Source organism: Chrysochloris asiatica, unplaced genomic scaffold (assembly GCF_000296735.1).
Source record: "Chrysochloris asiatica unplaced genomic scaffold, ChrAsi1.0 scaffold00013, whole genome shotgun sequence".
Lineage (NCBI taxonomy): Eukaryota > Metazoa > Chordata > Mammalia > Afrosoricida > Chrysochloridae > Chrysochloris > Chrysochloris asiatica.
In genome coordinates this window covers 12,140,075-12,158,267 of record NW_006408531.1, presented here as the reverse complement: position 1 = coordinate 12,158,267, position 18,193 = coordinate 12,140,075, and the positions used below count along the sequence as shown (strand labels likewise).

Genomic DNA, 18,193 nt, shown 5'->3' with positions numbered 1-18,193 from the left:
AAAGAGGAAATGTTTATCCATGAGACCAGAAGAACTGTATGGTGCCTGGCTACCACAGGCATGTTGTTGTTGTTGCTAAGCGCTGTCGAGTTGATTCCAACCCATGGTAACCCTGTGTAAGGTTTCCAAGGAGCAGCTGAGCTTGAACCTCCAACCTCGTAGTTCAAACTGACTTTGCAATCCAGTGCGTTAGCCCAAAGCACCACACCAGGACTCCCACCACAGGCATAGAGGATTTACAACACATATTTTGAGAGGACATGTTTAATTCATACAGGGAGGGACAATTTGGAAGAAGAGGGTGAGAAGGGTGCCTAACTTGAAGAATCAAAGTCACTAAATTGTACCTGCAGAAATTATTTAATTGGTATATGTTTTGCTGTACATATTTCCAACAACAAAAAATAAAATAAAATAAATTATTAAAACAAAAGAGTTCATGCTTTTGAGAGACTTATATGTATAATTGGAAACCCAATCTCTTAAGTTCTAAATATCCACTATTTTTTTTAAATGAGCTGGGCTGTCATTTTGGAAGTTGTCATTTTTATCATTAATGATCACATTAAATCCTCTACCAGTCATAGATTTAAAAAACATTCTGGTATAAATCATCATCCCAATGACATTCCTCTGAATTTATGATGAGAACATTCAAGTTGGATTCTCCAATGACAAGCGAGAAAAATTCACTGCCAAGGACTCAATGGCCAGCAGAGGCACCAAGAGGAAACAGCTGTACCATCCCAGCATGCAATCCTTCTCCACATTCCTATGAATACTATACACCAGTTGTCCTGCAGGCAACTCCTGTTCATGGCACTGGATGTACATCAGAGTAGAACTGAGCCCCACAGGGTTTTCAGTGACTGATTTTTCAGAAGTAGATTACTGGGCCTGTACTCTGAAATGCCTCTGGGTGTGCTTATACCTTCTGTCTTTTGAGTATATTAGCAACTGAGCATATTAACCACTTACACTACCCTGAGACATTCATGTTTTTATACCATAGCAGAATTAACCTAAGAAGAATGGTGACAAAGCACTATCAAGTGGGAAGATGAACAAGGGAAAAAGTAGATATGACCACACCCACCACCTGATCTGAAGAGGATCCCATCAGAGACAAGGCTGTGAAGTGGCAGGTGAGAGAGGGATGGACCTTCAGGTAAATAGGATCTCTGGATCTACCCAACATCTCTTAGTCTACTTACCTTTAATGGCATCAGAGAACAGGTATTGAGTGATATCTGCACACATGGCATTGTTCATTAAGGAAGAAGTTCTGAGTACAGACAACTAGAATTCACTCGAAAATCGTTACTGGACATCCACAATGAGCAACACTCTTAAAACTGAGAAAAAGCAATGTTTTGTTTTGTAAGTGGGTTGGTTCATGAGACCCATTCAGCATATTTTTAAAATTTCCTTCCCCAGATTTAAAAACAAAAGACTGGTCAGTGGAAACAAGCTTAGAGTACCTGGTTTATTGAGGTGGGGAGATCATAATGAAAACTATTTGTAACTGCTTATTTGGCAACTTACAAAATAACCATTTGATATAAAAATAACTCCGTTTTCATTATATGTATTATTACAAATGATACAAAAGACCCATAATAGGAAAGCCGATGATATCAAGTTGTTATTCTTCTGCTGCATCAGACCTTTTATATTAGCAAAGACCAGGTTTTTAAATATAGTTATGTTTTTGCTTGCAAGTGCTATCTATCAGAAATTGTGTCTTTATGATCCAGAGTCAATTCAAACCTGAGATGAAAAATTCAAGTGATTTCTGCTCCTTGGACTTTCTTAATGACACTCTTATATAGTAATGCATTATGGCACAACCAAATCATGTCTATCAGAACAAGCCCTGCTTTCAATGCACTCTACTCTGGTCCTAAACACAGAGACACAAAACAGTACAGTTTTATTAATAAAATAATTTCCCCTACCCCAAGCCTAAAAACCACTTTAAAAGAGAAAAGTTCATCCAACATCTTACTCCCAAAGAAGTTTTAGCACTACAACAGGGACTGGCCATGCAAGAATATGCTCTTAAATAACATATCATATCAATGTAAAGTTTAGCAAAAATTCCATCACTCAGAATATTAGATTCTCATAAATGATAGGCATTGAGGAAACAATTGTACTTTTCTAAATAGCCAAAGGCTGGAAAAAGATTTACTGTCGGCATTTCTTTTAGAATGTTTGGCCACTAACAATTTTAACCAATAACTCCTGCTTAATAGGTCCAAACCATTCAGTCTGGGAAAAGAGGTAACTTAATCAGGTTAAGTGATTAAGTGAAAATTTGGAAGCCATTTTTACTGTACAAAAAGATAAGTTTCAGATTCATCTTCTTTTACAAATATAATATAAATGTTATGACAGATATAAGGCAATGGTGGTGTACAATAGATAATTAGTTAAAAGAAAGGAGTCTTGTTTAACTCCCACAAAACATATAAAAGATGAACACTTTGATATCACTGTGGAGCAGGTTCAAATTTGTCCAGAACAGTGTCTTTCTCCGGGACTCCTCTCAGCAGTGTTGGCTGTCTACAGTCTGCATTCCTCACACTAGGCAGATGTGTAGAAGTATCTGGGCTTGGCATTGCCCAGAAGATCATCTTCATAGTTAGGGAGGCAGCAGAAGAAGAAGGCACAGCCGATGAGGATGATTGTGGCCGCCCAGCCGAAGCCATAGGCCCAGTTGTAGATGTAGGTGACCGCAACGTCACTGTGAAGATTGAATTCCTGAGTGTATTTCACTGGATAAATCACCAGGGATATGATCTGGAACACAGCTAAAGGGGAAACAAATTCCAAAGTAAAGACACATGAGTGAAGGAATGCATGGTCACAGCAGATAAAGTCCCTCTTCCACAGCAGGTTTTGCCTTTTATCAGTACTGAATCCAACCCACAGTGACCCTATAGGACAGAGAAGGATTGCATAGGGTTTTTATCAGGCAGTGTTTCGTTCTGCTGTGCATAAGGTACCGACTCGATGGCACCTACCACCAACAATCTTTACAGAAGCACATCACCACGTCTTTTCTCTGCTGGCAGGTTAGAACCGCTGACCATTTGATTAGTACTTAAACCAGTACCCATTGAGCCTCCTTTAAATCCCCCAAAACAATGCTAAAGGAGCCCAGGTAGCTCATTGGTTAAAGCACTTGGGGTCAGTGATTTGAATACACCACATACTCCAAAGGAGATAAGACATGGTAATTTGCTCTCGTATGTTGTTAAGTTTCATCGAGTTGGTTCCAACTCAGAACGACCCTGTATAGGGTTTCTGAGGAGTAGCTGGTGGGTATGAACTGCTGACCTTGTAGTCAGTTCAAAGGTCTTTTGCATAAATTGTTGTTACGTACTGTCAAGTTGGTTCCAACTCATAGCAACCCTGCATAGTGTTTCCGAGGCTGTAAAACTTTGCAGAAGCAGAAAGTCTTATCTTTCTCATGGAGAACAACTGATGGGCTCAAACATTGACCTTGTGGTTCATGCCAGTGCTTACTGTACAGAGCCACAGCCTAGGACACCCTATGGGGCAGTTCTACCCTGAGCTCTGGGATCACTACGAGTCAGAATTGACTCAAAGGCAATGGACGTGGTTTTGGTTTCGGACAGTGCGAATGAAGGGGGTTCAGGAGACCCTGTTAACCATGAGCCAACAAAGATGAACTGCATACTGTGAACCAATGAAGGAGCCCTAAAGCCACAGTAGTTAAGCACACCTCTGCTAACTGAAAGGTCTACCATTAGCACTCACCAGCTTCTTCTCAGGAGAAAGATCTGCCTTCTCCTCCATCCCTCTGCCAAATCCATTCATGCCCCACCATATAAGATCACAAAACTTGCAACAAGAGAAACATTCAGGGACAATCCAGTATCCGCTACATGCGGTTGTTTAGGCTGAAGTGAGAAAGACAGGCAAGGACACATCCAAGCCCAGATCCCTCATCAGAGGTCAGCACTGTGGCCACAGTGGAGAAGGCTGTACTCCTGCCACAAGGATGGTTCAGCATGGACACTCAGGTTGGGTGTCCCTGGTCATAGAGCCACCCAGAGAGGAGCACCCAGAGAAACAACTTTCCTCACTTGGGTGGCAGGACAGAATAGTGTCTGAGGCACAGAGGAAAAGCATCCAGATTTTAAAACATATTTCTCCTAGTTAATCTAGGTCTCTCACTTGTTGACACATTTTCTGAACAGATCATACAGTTGACAAGGATCTTTGTGCAACAAAAAGCTATACTGATATCCACTGAAGGTACAAATGAAACTCCTGACACAGTCTTACCTGCCAGGGCGAGGAGGCCTCCAATCACTCTCAGGAAGACGAGCATTTGGGGTCCACAGAGGGCAAAGAAGGAGAGGATGAAACAGATCACCAGGATGATGAAACCACAGAAGAGCATGGCAGCGGCCGCTCTTCCCCACGCTACAAGGAAAAAGAAACAGTTATGAGGCAGAGAATGCCATATTAGACCCAGGGAGGACCTGTGTATTCTGTAGTTAAATTCCCATGGAAGCCTGTCTAACAAAGGCCTGTCTCCTTGGCTGCTGAACCATATGGGGGTATGGAAGGACAGCCGTGAGTGGGGCAGGGGCAACTAGATTAGGACTCTGTGCATGTCTGGGAGTAGGGGCTGGGGGCGGGGGAGGGGGGGGAGAAGGAGGGATATAAACAGGTGGTCACAATACAGGGAAGGGAGCAGGTTTCAGATGCCAGGAGCATGGACTGGCAGTGGCTTACTAATCATATAGGACCAACGCCTCCACTACCACCCACCTCCCAGAACCAGGAGTCTGGAAACACCCCAGCCAACACCACCAGCAGCACCCATGGCAGGAGCTGCAGCTTGCACTACCTGCCTCATAAGGCTGCACGGCTGCTGGGTCAGTGTATGAAGCCTGTAGGAAGCCAAGAAGAGGCTTAGAAGGAAGTCATACAGTGATTGGGGTTTGTGCCCTGGAGTCTCGCTGCTCATTCACTCTCGGGGTTTGGGGGCTTTAAAAGTACTGAAGGCAAGTAATAAACAAAAGGAGAGCTACTTTCCTTTAAAAAACAACAAAAACCAATTATAACCTCTGGGAAAATGGATGTGCTCGGTTGACGTTGCTTAAATAGACATGAAACAGCAAATACCTGAGTTTGGTTCTATGCAAAAATAATATGTGGAAGCATGTATTTACAACTAGGCAGAGCTGTTAGATAAAATCATTTCATGGTAAAGCAGGACAGGTAGTTATTTTAGTAAATAAGCTTTCTAAATGTTTGCCTTTTAATTTGTGAAGTACTCAAAATCTATTGCAGACATCTTAGTTCTCGATCTTGCCCCTAAAAAGAAGAATGAGGCTGAAATGGAATCCCTAGGTTTGAAACTCGAGAAGGCTACAGCTATTGATCTCTGTGAACAGGACTATTTGATATACACACTAGCAATTTCAGTCAATAATTCTCCTTGTTCAGTCTGCACTAATTCTTCAAATCCCTTCAAACACAGCCTTCTTTTTAGAGCTAATAACTAGCATTTATGAAGCAGTTACTCTGTGCCAAGCACTGAGCTAAGAACTTCACATGTATTGTGGTTTGTTGCTAGTTACCAGTGAGTCGGTTTGTGCTCATAGTGACCCTGTATAGGGTGTCTGAGGCTGTACATCTTTGCGGGAGCAGAAAGCCTCATCTTTCTCCCAAGCAATGGCTGACAGACTTGAACCACCAAGATTGTGGTTGGCAGTTGCTTATGGTACGGAGCCACCACACGTTAGCCCATCTGATCCTCACAATATTATTTTCAGCTACATATTATCTCTAATGTTTTAAGATGAGGACATACAAAGACTTTGGAGAGCTCACATGGTTTGCCCATAGTCACGCAGCTAGTTAAGTAGGCTTGAGAATTTCATCTTCAGCCTGTCTGAATCCGGAACATGGGACAGGTTAAAGTAATTGTCAATATTATTCTTCACTGGGTTTGAAAAGGAGAGTCGGCCCTGGTTCTGCCCTACTCCTGCAATAGACCACAGCTGACAAAATGTATCTCCACTTCTAGCCCAGCTCCCTAGGTGCTTTGCACTCAGCTACTAATTCATCAGAACTTCTCAAGATGTTGCCCACAGACCACTGCATCAAAATCATCAGTAATGTCTATTGAAAATATAGATTCCTGGGCTTCCCTCCAGACTTGCTCAATCAGATCGCAAGAGGTAATGCCCAGGCATCTGCATTTGACTGGCATTTCTTACCTCCATTCAAAACTTCGAGAATTAAAATAGACTATTTAACTCCTTAAAAACTAGTATTTTGTTGTTAAGTGCCGTCGAATCGATTCTGACTCATAACAACCCTGTCCGAGGAGTAGCTAGTGTGTTTGAACTTCCGACCTTGTCGTTCAGAGTCCAATGCTGATCCTACAGTGCCACACCAGGAGATTTAGTACTACCAAGAGAAGAACACACAACTTTCAGTGTGTAAGCCAATGCTTTAACAGTTTTAGTGCTATAGAATTTTTTCATGGCAACTGCTATGAATCCAATCATTAAATTCAATTATGGAAAAACTTACTTTTCCCTTCTAAATTGAATTTAAAAACCTGAAACTGTGCAGCCAAAAGCAACATAGCCTATATGTGTACGCAGGGGAATGTGAGCATAATCAAAATTGATTGCATACTCAAATGTGAGTATCCCAGAAAAACATCCTAACAAGGAACATAACTATCTTTTACAATCAGAGATTAAGGTTTTTTAAAAGCACAGCTAAATAAATCATGTACAGTGTTACTGTAAAAGTACTAGCAATAAGTAGATGTTCATCTGAGGAAAATTAATACAAAACAGGACTTCTGGTGTGGCACTGTGGGTTAATGCACTGGACTGCAAGGTCGGTTTGAACTGCAATGTCAGTGGTTCAAGCTCACCAGCCGCTCCTTGGGAACCCTACACAGGGTCCTATGAGTTGGAACTGACTCGATGGCCTTATCAACCACAACAAACAATGCAAGCAAACAGATGCTTACTAATTTGTATTGAGTTTCAGGTGTTTGAAGGTTATAATATTTAAAAAGTAAGTCAAATCATCTAACCTAATAATAACAGTTGAACATAAACATAAAAATAGACCATTTTTTAAAACTTTTCATAATCTGTGTTAAATCAAGTCAGTTAACGATGTCAAGCTTATTTAAAATGCTGAGTCTACAACAAGCTAAAATGGAAAACTAAGAGGCATTTTGTCTTGAGAAAGGCTGACTTGGAAGGAGAACAAACGTGTAAAACCAGTTCTCTGCAGCTCAGAACCACCTACACTGAATCTTTCACCTCTCCTGGAAGACAGAAATCTTGGCACAGCTTTAGAGATTCTGTCGGCTTGATGACAGGTCTGCAAACAAAGCAATACACCTTCTCAGGTCACTGCTACGTTTTAAAAGGATGACATGTCCCACACGAGGTATGAGCAGGGTCGCCCAAGCCCGATGCTCATCTCAGGAGGAGACCAATGATCAGAAAGTGGCTATTATCCATGATACATAGTTTGAAAAGTTCAGATAAGCCTGTGCCCTAAGTACTTTTCGTCTTTAACTTCTAGAATGAGCCTCCTATCAACAAATTTGCCCAGCACTTTTGAGAGCTATTTATATTTTTCTATTACACCATGGTCCAAATTATATCATATTTATCAACCGTAATGAAAAACACTGATTTTTTAAATTTGTCCTAAAGCTACTTGTTTCATCATTCAACAGTTGGACTTCAGTTCCTCTTCAAAGGCAGACCACCCTGTATCTCGCTTGAATACACTATTATTTTATGCACCAAATTATATCCCCTTTCCTGAATGTGTGGTATGTGTGTGTGATGGGGGTGGTGGGTTGCATTTTTATTGAGATCATGAAAACATTCAAGTAAAAAAAAGTTGTTTCTCTGTGGGAATGTGTTTTTTGTTGGTTTCTTCCTTTATAGACAGATCACTTTGGACTTCTGCATATGCCATCTCTTATGTCCTAAGTCTATTTGCTAAGTACCACTTGGAGAGACTCATATTATCAAAGAACTCACAACTATTATAAAATCCACTTTTAAACAAGGTTTATTAAAGATCCATTTAGAAGAGCATTGGCTTATCAGATGTTGCTATCCCTTGTGAAGGTCCAACATTAAATCAAGCATTTAATGGTCACCCCCTATACAGGGTCACGATGGGTTAGAACAGACTCGGTGGCACTTAACAACAACAACAACAATGAAATTCTAAGATTTTCCTAAGAAGTTGTTTTGTCTTTTTTTCCTTATGTGAAAGAATGTTATATCTTCTTTTTCAATGATTACATGTGAAAACACAATGTTATAAAGCAAATATGACTAAGACCTGTAAAGTCCACTGATAAGAGAATAAAAGGTGAAAATAAATACCTTAAATGCCAAGCTAAAAATAAATCAAACTGAAGGTGTGAAAACAGAAAAAAAAATAAAATAAACTTTAAGGTGACTATATCATTGCTAACATTTTTAATATTACTGTAATATTTTGGAAGCTATCCCTAGTCCCAACTCTACCCCAAAACTAAGTCTTTCTCCTTTAAACGGATTTGTGGTAGTCTGTGCATGTGTTACATTGGGCACCATGGACCCAAACACTCCAGGGTCTAACTCTTTCCTCAGTGCATTGTAGACACCAGCATGGCCCCTTTCCAGAGTAAGGGATTCATCTATCAACAGTACTGAAGGCCCTTCTTACTGAAGCTGAGATTTTGTCAGACACCTTCATATTGTTTCTATAGGGTTCTTCATGCTATACACAGGCAGATATGATAGGGCCATAATTCAAAAAGATTAAAACAATCCTATCTATAAAAAAATAAACAAGGAGTGTGCACTATAGATTAAGCACTGGATGGCTAACCACAAGGTCAGCAGTTCAAATCCACCAGCTGCTCCTCATAAACCCTATACAGGGTCTCTATGAGTCAGACGGACGTGATGACACTTAGCAACATAGCAGTAAATAAGTATAAGCAAGGATGTGTCATGTATTCAAAAAGATGGCTGCATTTTCAATTGGATGAAATGTACAGTTGTCTACACCAAAGTTTCTCCTTACCAGTTATGTGGCAATGTTGTTAAAATGCAGTAGGTGGAGCCAGAGACTGAGTACATGCAACAAGGTCCCACATGTTGCTCTGCAAGATCTTTGAGTAGCAAAAATCTAGAGGTCCACAAATAACAGGTCCCAAAACGATCTACATAGGAAGACGCTACTTTGCAGCCGTTTTTGAAGGTAGTAAAGAAGATGGCTTAGCCAAGGAATGGCAGGGTCAAACGGCAGAGCATTCCACAGCTGGTGTGAAATTCTTTACATGCCCTACATTACCCCCTGAAATGGAGCCAGATAACTAGCTGCCACTCTGTGTGTGTGTGTGTGTGTATACATTTTCTTGTTAAAATATAGATAACACATCTGCAGTCAACGGTTTCACATGCATAATCAATTCAGTGTGTGCTTACCAAACCATGTTTCTTTACCTCTTCAGGGTCTTCTTTTAAAGCATTCTATTTAATCAGTGAGTGGGGAAACTTTCTTCAGCAAGAAGTTAGGAAAACAGATAATGTTATAATGAAGACAAGATAACTAGCAGAGAACTTGAGATCTAGCCTCAAATATTTGAAAGTCTGTCAGCTGGAAGGAGAAGGTTGGAAGGCTGAATTTACAAGAAAGCCACTTCAGCTCAGTTGGTACAAAAGAAGTATATTTAAACAAACAGCATTATCCAGGGAACAGAATAAACTATCAAATAAAGGGAAGCGCCTTGGGCAGGCCCGTTAAGGAGAAATGTTGTGGTTAAGTGCCGTGGAGTCGGTTCCAACTCATAGCGACCCTGTACAGGGTTTCCGAGGCTGTAAATCTTTATGGGAGCAGAAAGCCTCATCTTTCTCCCACGGAACTGCTGATAGTTTCGAACTGCTGACCTTGCGGTTTGCAGCCTGATTCGTAATAAATGCATGTTAAGTCCTTCTAATTCTAGTAGACCCTGAGTCTATATCTGCTTACAAGCAGAATACAAATTAGGTCAATAAAAAGGGATTGAGGAAATCTAGGGTAGTTACTCTGGTGGTGGTGGTGTTGTGCCGTGGAGTTGGTTTTGACTCACAGTGACCCTGTAAAGGGTTTCAAAGGCTGTAACAGAATGCCTCATTTTTCTCCTATGGAACAGCTGGTAGTTTCAAACTGCTGACCTTGAGATTAGAAGCCCAATTCGTAAACCACTACGCTACCAGAGCTAGGATTCAACAAATATAGAGTGGACTAGTCCAAATCATTAGTTCCTGGACTCCATATTTAATAGATCAATAGTTTTCTTCATTGTGAAGATCATTAAGCAATGGACAACTTTTTCTTGTTCTATGTAAGGATAGTAACACACACACATAAAATAAATCTATCTGCTAATGCCTAATGTCATAAAATAAGAACATTCTGATACTGTTGTTGTTGTTGTTAAGTGCCGTCGAGTCAGTTCTCATAGCGACCCTGTATAGGGTTTCCAAGGAGCAGCTGTTAGGAAAACAGTCACAAAAGCATATTCTTAAAATTGCTGTTGTTGTTAAGTCCCACTGAGTCAGTTCTGACCCACAGTGACCCTGTATAGGGATTCTGAGGTACAGCTAGTGAACTTGAACCACTGACCTTGCAGTTCAAACGACTTTGCAGTATGGCGCATTAACCCACAGCGCCACACCAAAATGAAGCCCTTTAAATTGAATTTGGAAGACTTCATAATTAAGTTTTCTCATTTCTTATACATTTAAGAACTGTAGGGTTAAATAACCTGAAAATATTTCATACACTGCTCTGACTTGTCCAGACTTCTTTAGTTGAATCAACATGCATTGCATTCAGCGAATTCTAACGTGTCTTTGGTAACTTTGGTAAAAGTGAGCTGCTGCACTTCGAAGTTCAGATTCAAGTCTGACTTGAATGACTCTCCCTTTTCTTTCTAGGTGTATAAGGAGTGGCTCAAACTCATCTCCATTATTTTCCACCCTGACAAGATGAAGCTTGCCTAGGATTGGAAATCTACAATGGTTAAAGTTTAAGAATATACTCCTGATGTATTCTTTCTTAAAACTGGGAAAGAAAGTCCATAGTAGGGATGTTGTATTAATATAACAAGCACTTGAACTCATCTTTGACTACAATAGTCAGAGGTCTACCTCTCCTGATGGCTTCCTTTCTGTTGTCTTCTGCCCATGGGCACCTCATAATGGAGCAGATCCTAGATTCAGGAAGTGATTCTAGGACTCGAGCAAGAGACTCTTCTGACATGATGTCTGGCAGCACTCTCTTAGTGAACAAAAAGAACTAAATTGAGATGTTAAAGCTACCACCCATTTATGAAACTTCACCTCACTGCTTCATCAAGGAGTGCGTGTATGGGCAGGTTAACTGTCATGGAGTCAGTAGCTGTATAGTGACCCTGTGTAGGATTTCCGAGGAGCAGCTGGAGGGTTTAAACCACTGAATTTGCGGTTAGTAGTCCAGTGTTAGTGTACTGGTTACAAATCAGGCTGCTAACCTCAAGGTCGGCAGTTCAAAACTACCAGCCATTCCATAGGAGAAAGATGAGGCTTTCTGCTCCCATAAAGATTTACAGCCTCGGAAACCCTGTACAGTACATGAGTCAGAACCGACTCCATGGTACTTAACAACTGTCCAGTGCTTCTCCTACAGTGTCACACCAGGACTCTGAAGGAAATAAATTTTCAAGACTCAGTTATCCAATCAAACTGAACTTTTCCAAAACCCACATTTCATATCAACTCGAAACAAATTATGCCCTGGGTCAGTGTTTTCCTTTCAATGAAAAAAGAAAGGCTTTAATAAACTAAGGGACAAATTCTGCTTATTCCTTTCCATATACAAAGCACCATAGTCAGTCTGGGTGGGAACAACCACACCCTAGAAAGGTGAGCTCACTGTGCAAGTCAAGAAAATAAAAACTGCATTGTGCATGTTTCACAACAGGGCTGTGGTCACAGCAGGCGTCTTGCAGGCCAATTCATGTCTCAGCAATAGAACACTTGCCAGCCCTCCCTGTCATCTGGCTAACTCTCCTACTTAATGCGTAAGAGATTATTGAGGATTCTCTGGGTCTGTGGGCGCCTTCTAAGTGAGATACCTTTACCAAAGTCCATTTAAAAACACACAAACAGACCTGTGAAATCCCCTAAGAGAAACTGAGTTGAGAACACTTTCGAAGATAGCTTTATTGTTTCCAAAAAAAATCCATTTCCTTTAAACTTAAAAGACTTGGAATAATTAAAACCCTGGCCAGCATGGTTTTTATGTGTCATACAAAGAAAGAAGAAACGCAAACTTTTAGGGAGGCCATCTTCCCTGGTAGTCTTTGCAGTTTACTACCTGCCTAATGAGCACCAGGCCAGGTGCCTTTTGGGGAAAATTACATCATAGGCACTTACAAACAAGTCCATAAAAGAGTCCAAGCCTTTGGCCCAGGGCCCCAGACCCACAAATAAGCACACCTTGTTTGGAAGCTCCTGGATGGATTTTAGGATTAAACAATCATAGGAGGGAATGACTACAGCAGGGCAGACTTCTTGTTGTTGATTCTGATTCTCCCCAGGTGACAGGAAGAACTGGCTAACCTTGACAGAAGCAATTTGCCAGGTCTTTTCTATTGCAGAACTGATGAGTGGGTTTGAATTGCAAACCTTTCGGTTAACAGTCAAGTGTAAGAAAGCTCTTACATCATCAGTTTCCTTCTTTCTCTTTTTAATCCTATGAAATCCAGTTTGTAAGGTCCAACTTGGTGGTGTTTGGTTTTCAAGCTTTTATGTAATCCTACCTGAACTGTTCTCTCCCAAGACACATTCTTGATCACAGGAGACACAAGCCATTCTCCATATCAATCCCCCAGGCAGGAAGTGATGTCAGAAAAATGCCTTTTTGGATAGGAAAATGCTACTCTCAGTCCTATCTATTAATTCATGTAAATCAAGCTCTGAGTCTACCTACATGCCCCACTCCGTGCCAGCGGGTTTGGTTTGGCTTGGGATCTGCAACATCTTAAATTAATTAATCCGTTCTCACTGTTTCATTTCACTAAGGTAGAAGATGTGTTTGTTTTTAGAATTCACATCAGGTTAAATTTTTTTTTTTCCTAAACAGCAATGCCACACACAAACAAAATGGGCACTTCATAAACAAGAGCTAGCAAGAACTGGTGCGAAATACTAAAGTATCTACTGAAACTATAACTGCTAACTGAACGCGCTTTTTTAATTGGAAAAAGTTTCTTTCATTTGATTCAAGTTAAAAGGAATCCGCTGAGGTTAGGGCAGGCACCTCCACCTCGTTTTATGATATTTGAATCATAAGAACAACAGAGGAAAAGAAAAGAGAACGGTATGAAATTTCAGTAGGCTTTCAAAATAGTATATTTACTCATTTAAACTTTTTCAAGGGCTGAGATCTTTTGCAATGAACGACAGACCATAAGAAAATGCATACTTTGAACTAGGATCATTTTCTTCTAGTTTTGAGGCGGGACTGAGCCACCCTAAATTGGGATTGCTCTAAACGTGTACGTTTCTTTGTATTTTTAGCACCCATTGAGACCAGACCCTGGCTCGTCCCTTAACTGTGGGGCTGCTCTCGTGTTCCCGGGCCCAGCTCCCAGCGTTGGGCGGCCACTCACCATACTGCATGAGGCTCGAGCAGCCTTGCTCTTCGGACCCGGTGCCGCCTCCCTCGCTGGGGCATTTCCACCACAGTGAGGACGTCTGGGTGTGGTCGCTCGACTCCAGCCACCCGCGGCCGGTCAGCGCGACGATGTCGAAGGCGATGGCGCTGAGAAGGAGCAGGGGTAGGATCCACCTGCAGCGCTCGCAGGCCAGGCCGCAGCGCAGCATCTCGACGGGGTCGACGTGGAGGAGACGAGCGCAGAGCACGGGTGCCGGCGGAGAGTGGCCGGCGAGCGCGAGCACTCGGACAAAAGGGACGAGGGCGCGGGGAGGCGGCTCTGGCAAGGACGCTCGGGGCTGGGCGAGGGGGCGCGGTCCCCGGCCCCACCTAGATTCCGGTGACTCAGAGCACGCCCGCCCCGACCTGCCCAGCAGGCTGGGAGCACGCGGGCAGAGGGCGGGTTCCGATTACACCCGGGGTGGGTGAGTTTAACCCGTTCGGGACCCGAGCTGCCACAGAGCGCGCCCTGCATTTCCCACCAGCTTCATCTCCCTTTTCCAAGACGCTCTTAGAACAAATGCTTTTCTACTCAGTGTTTCAGTGTAGTCACAGTTTTCTCTGTAGCTAAATATTTGACCCCTCAGGTCAGATGCTGTTATTGTGAGCTACCATTTAATAGGTTCCCTACTCAGGGCGACCCAGTGTTGCGATCCATCCATAGGATTTTTATTGGCTGATTTTTTTTGGAAATAGGTCGCCAGGCCTTTCTGGCTACATGTGGGATTGTGGTTTACTTTTCAGCAACAACATGAAAGCTTCAAGCAGTTTTAGATAGTTGCTCAAATTGATGCTGTGTATAAATGCTGAACTCCATTTAAATGTTTGACAAGAAGTCCATCCCTGACCCCGTCCACGCAGAGGTGGCCACTTCCTCCTGGATGCCACCTTTGTACCACGCAACACTGCTCACTTCCTACTCTTATCTGTTTGCGTTCCTGTCTGTGCAGTTTGATCCTCAGCCCTTTAACGACAGAGGCTATGGTTTATTTGTGTGTTTATCCTAGGTGTCTAGCACAGTGCCTGATCCTAAGAGAGCTGAATAGGTAGTCAGTGAATTAGCACACTTAATCAGCAGTTCGAAACTACCAGCTGTTCCGTGGGAGAAAGATGAGGCTTTCTGCTCCCTTAAGGGTTTGCAGCCTTGGAAACCCTGTACAGGGTCACTATGAGTCGGAACCGACTCCACGGCACATAACAACAACAACAATGTAACAATGCTCACTTCCATCTCAGGAGCACTTCCACTGACATCCTCATATAGCATTTGTGTCCTGTTTACTGCAGTTCACTCCCTGTCACGGTTACAGCCCCACTATGTGGACTCTCTTCATTTAGTATTTTGAGATTTCACTGAATAAACCAGATGCCGACGTGTAACCAGCACCTAAAATCCCATGTCCAGTGTCTTGGTCCTGCTTCACTAGCCAGCATAATTCTGCAGGGAAGGCATGGACCCCGTGAAGTCACAGAGGGGAGGGACACTGGGTAGAAACAAGTCTGGCTTCACAGTGCTCATGGGCAAACCACTGCAAACATGAAAAGAGGAGCACATCTTATCCTTCCAAAGATTTCTTCTGAGTGCCTTACTTTTTTCATTGATTTAATATAAAACAAACATAAGAAAAACGTTTGCCTTCTATCTGCCCTGACTCTTGGCGACCTCGTGTGGTACACAGTAGAATAGCTCCATAGGGTTTTCTTGGCAATGGCTTTTCTTAGGCTTGCTTGTTCTTGGCTATAATCTTTACAAAGGAGTCCTGGTGTGCTGCTGAGGGCTAATGCACTAAACTGCCAGGTCCTTTTAAAGAGCAAAGTCAGCTTGAACCGCTAAGTCAGCGGTTCAATCTCACCAGCCGTTCCTCAAACCCTTTACAGGGTCTCCATGAGTCTAAACAGACTGACAGCACTTAACAACCACCACAATCTTTACAGAAGATGACCAGACCTCTCTTCCACAGTGCCCATGGGCAGATTTGTACCACCCAACTTTAGGCCAAACTGTTTGCACCATCCAGGAACCTAAATAAATTGAAAAGAAATGGGGGATACGACTTTCTTGTTATTCAAGTCGATTCCAACTCCTAGTGACCCCGTGTATGGTTTCCAAAACTGGTTGGTCAGTTTGAACTGCTGACGTTGGAGTTAAAAGCCCAGTGCTTATCCTACAGTGCCACACCAAGGTGTAGAGCTATGACTCGTCATTGTAAGTGCCGTCGAGTCGGTTCTGACTCATAGCGACCCTGTATAGGGTTTCCAAGGAGTAGCTGGTGGGTTTGAACTGCCAATTTTGTGGTTAGCAGTCCAGGAATACTATTTGTTGTTGTCAAGTGCTATGGAGTTGGTTCCAAACCATAGCATCCGGGTATAGCATTTCCAAGGAGTGACTGGTGAGTTTGAACTGCTAACCTTGTGCTTCAAATCTACCTTGCGGTCCTACGCTTATCCTAGAGTGTCACAGCACTGTTTCACATGTATGTGTACTTCACATCCTGAGTCTATACTACTATCATCTCCTAGCAGACGAGAAGACTAGGCACAAACAAATGGAGTAACTCACTCAAGATCACACATTTGCAGATACCAGAGACGGATAACCCCCCATTGTTGTTACATGATGTTGAGTTGGTTCCTATTCACAACCACACTATATAGGTTCTCCAAGGTAAGGTGGAGGGTCAGAGAAAAAGAGGAAGACCCCCAACAAGATGGATTGGCCAAGTGGCAGCATCGATGGACTCAAGCATGGCAACAACAGTAAGGTTGGCCCAGGATCGGGCAGTTTTCATTCTGTTGTGCATAGGGTCGCTATGGATCGGTACCGACTCGATGGCACCTAACAACAACAACAAGGAGCGGCTGGTGTGTTTGAACTATGAACCTTGAGATTAACAGTCCAATGTTTATTCTACAGCACCATACCAAGACTCTGTAACTCCTCATAGCAGTTTGCTATTTCAGATCAGTATTCTTCACAAAAACAGAATGTTATTTTTTCTTATGCAGTGCTCTAAAAAAAGTTGAAAACTGATAAGATAAAAAAAGCTAGCATCTAAAACCATATGAACTATTTTTCCTAGCCTTGATTTTATGTAAGCTAAGTTTGCATATTTCCATTAGAGTAACATAGTTTTCATTTTCAAAGACTAACACCGAAGGCTATTCTGTCCAAAGTTAACTGTATAAGGTGTAGACTGTATGAAGAAAGCATGTTCTCAGCATTTTCAATGCAATGAAAACACTTGTTTAATTAGCTGTGTATGGTATATGTGTGAAAAATAAAATGCTGATATCAGCAAAGTGATTTTAGACAAAATGAGAATGTCACTGGTATTTACTATCTCTGAATAACTTTGGACTAGATATAACAGTGGATTTGAGGAAAAGAGTCCGTTGAGGCTGAAGTGCTCTTTAGAAGAGACAACACCGACCTTGATTTGGTTCCAATAATAATGTAACTAATGAGTGATTGCTCCAGTTCAGATCCTTCTTCATACCAGCTGTGTGATTTGAGACACTTTACTTCTCTGTGCCTCAGTTTCCTCATTCATAAAATGTATAGTACCTACCTCAAAGGACTAATATATGTGAAGTTCTCAGAAAAGTACCTGGCACATAGTAAGTCACACTACAAGGCATGATGATGACAATGATGAAGATTCCTACATAGGTTTCCATATTTAATACATTTTGAAAGGGGGGCGTTTCATGTATCTAAGGGGTAGGTTCTATATATGGAGGGTCAGAGAAGAAGAGGAGGACCCCCCAATGAGATGGATAGGCACAGTGGCAGCAGCAATGGGCTCATGTGTAGCAGTGATTGTGAGGTTGGCTCAGGACCAGGCAGTGTTTGTTCTGTTGTGCAGAGGGTCACTTTGAGTCGGTACCAACTCGATGGCAACTAACAAGTTATCACCAGAGTCCTGGTGTGGCACTGTAGGATAAGCACTGGACTGCTAACCACATGGTCGGTTGTTCAACCCCAACTCGATGGCACTTAACAACAAGTTATTGCTACATTATTTAAATGTCTAACTCAATTAAGTGGCTAATCCTTCAGAAGTGAACTGCCTACTCCTTCCTCCTGATAATCTGATAAATTGGATTATATGAAGAAAAGTATGGCATCAGGATTGGGGGAAGGCTCATTGACAGCTTGTGGTATGTAGATAAAACTATCCTGTTTTGGTTTTCTATGTGGGAAGAAAACTTGAAGCACTTACTGATGAAGATCAAAGAAGTTTTATGGACTACGACTCAATGTTAAGCAAACAAAATCCTCACAACGGGACCAAAGAACATTATAATATATTATAATGCTCACTTTACTCAGATACACAATCAATGCTCATTCATGGAAGCAGCAGTCAAGAAATCAAACAATGTATTGAATTGGGCAAATCTGCTATAC

General features: G+C 42.1%; 1 protein-coding gene across 1 annotated transcript; it reads right to left on the bottom strand.

The window, feature by feature from the left end:
• Positions 1-2,589: 2,589 nt before the first annotated feature.
• PERP (PERP, TP53 apoptosis effector) lies at positions 2,590-13,952 on the bottom strand. Its single transcript, XM_006834626.1, has 3 exons — positions 13,739-13,952; positions 4,321-4,461; positions 2,590-2,816 (listed from the first exon to the last, which is right to left on the bottom strand). The coding sequence occupies exons 1-3, from the start codon at positions 13,950-13,952 to the stop codon at positions 2,590-2,592; spliced, it is 582 nt and encodes a 193-aa protein (XP_006834689.1).
• Between the last annotated feature and the right edge of the window lie 4,241 nt (positions 13,953-18,193).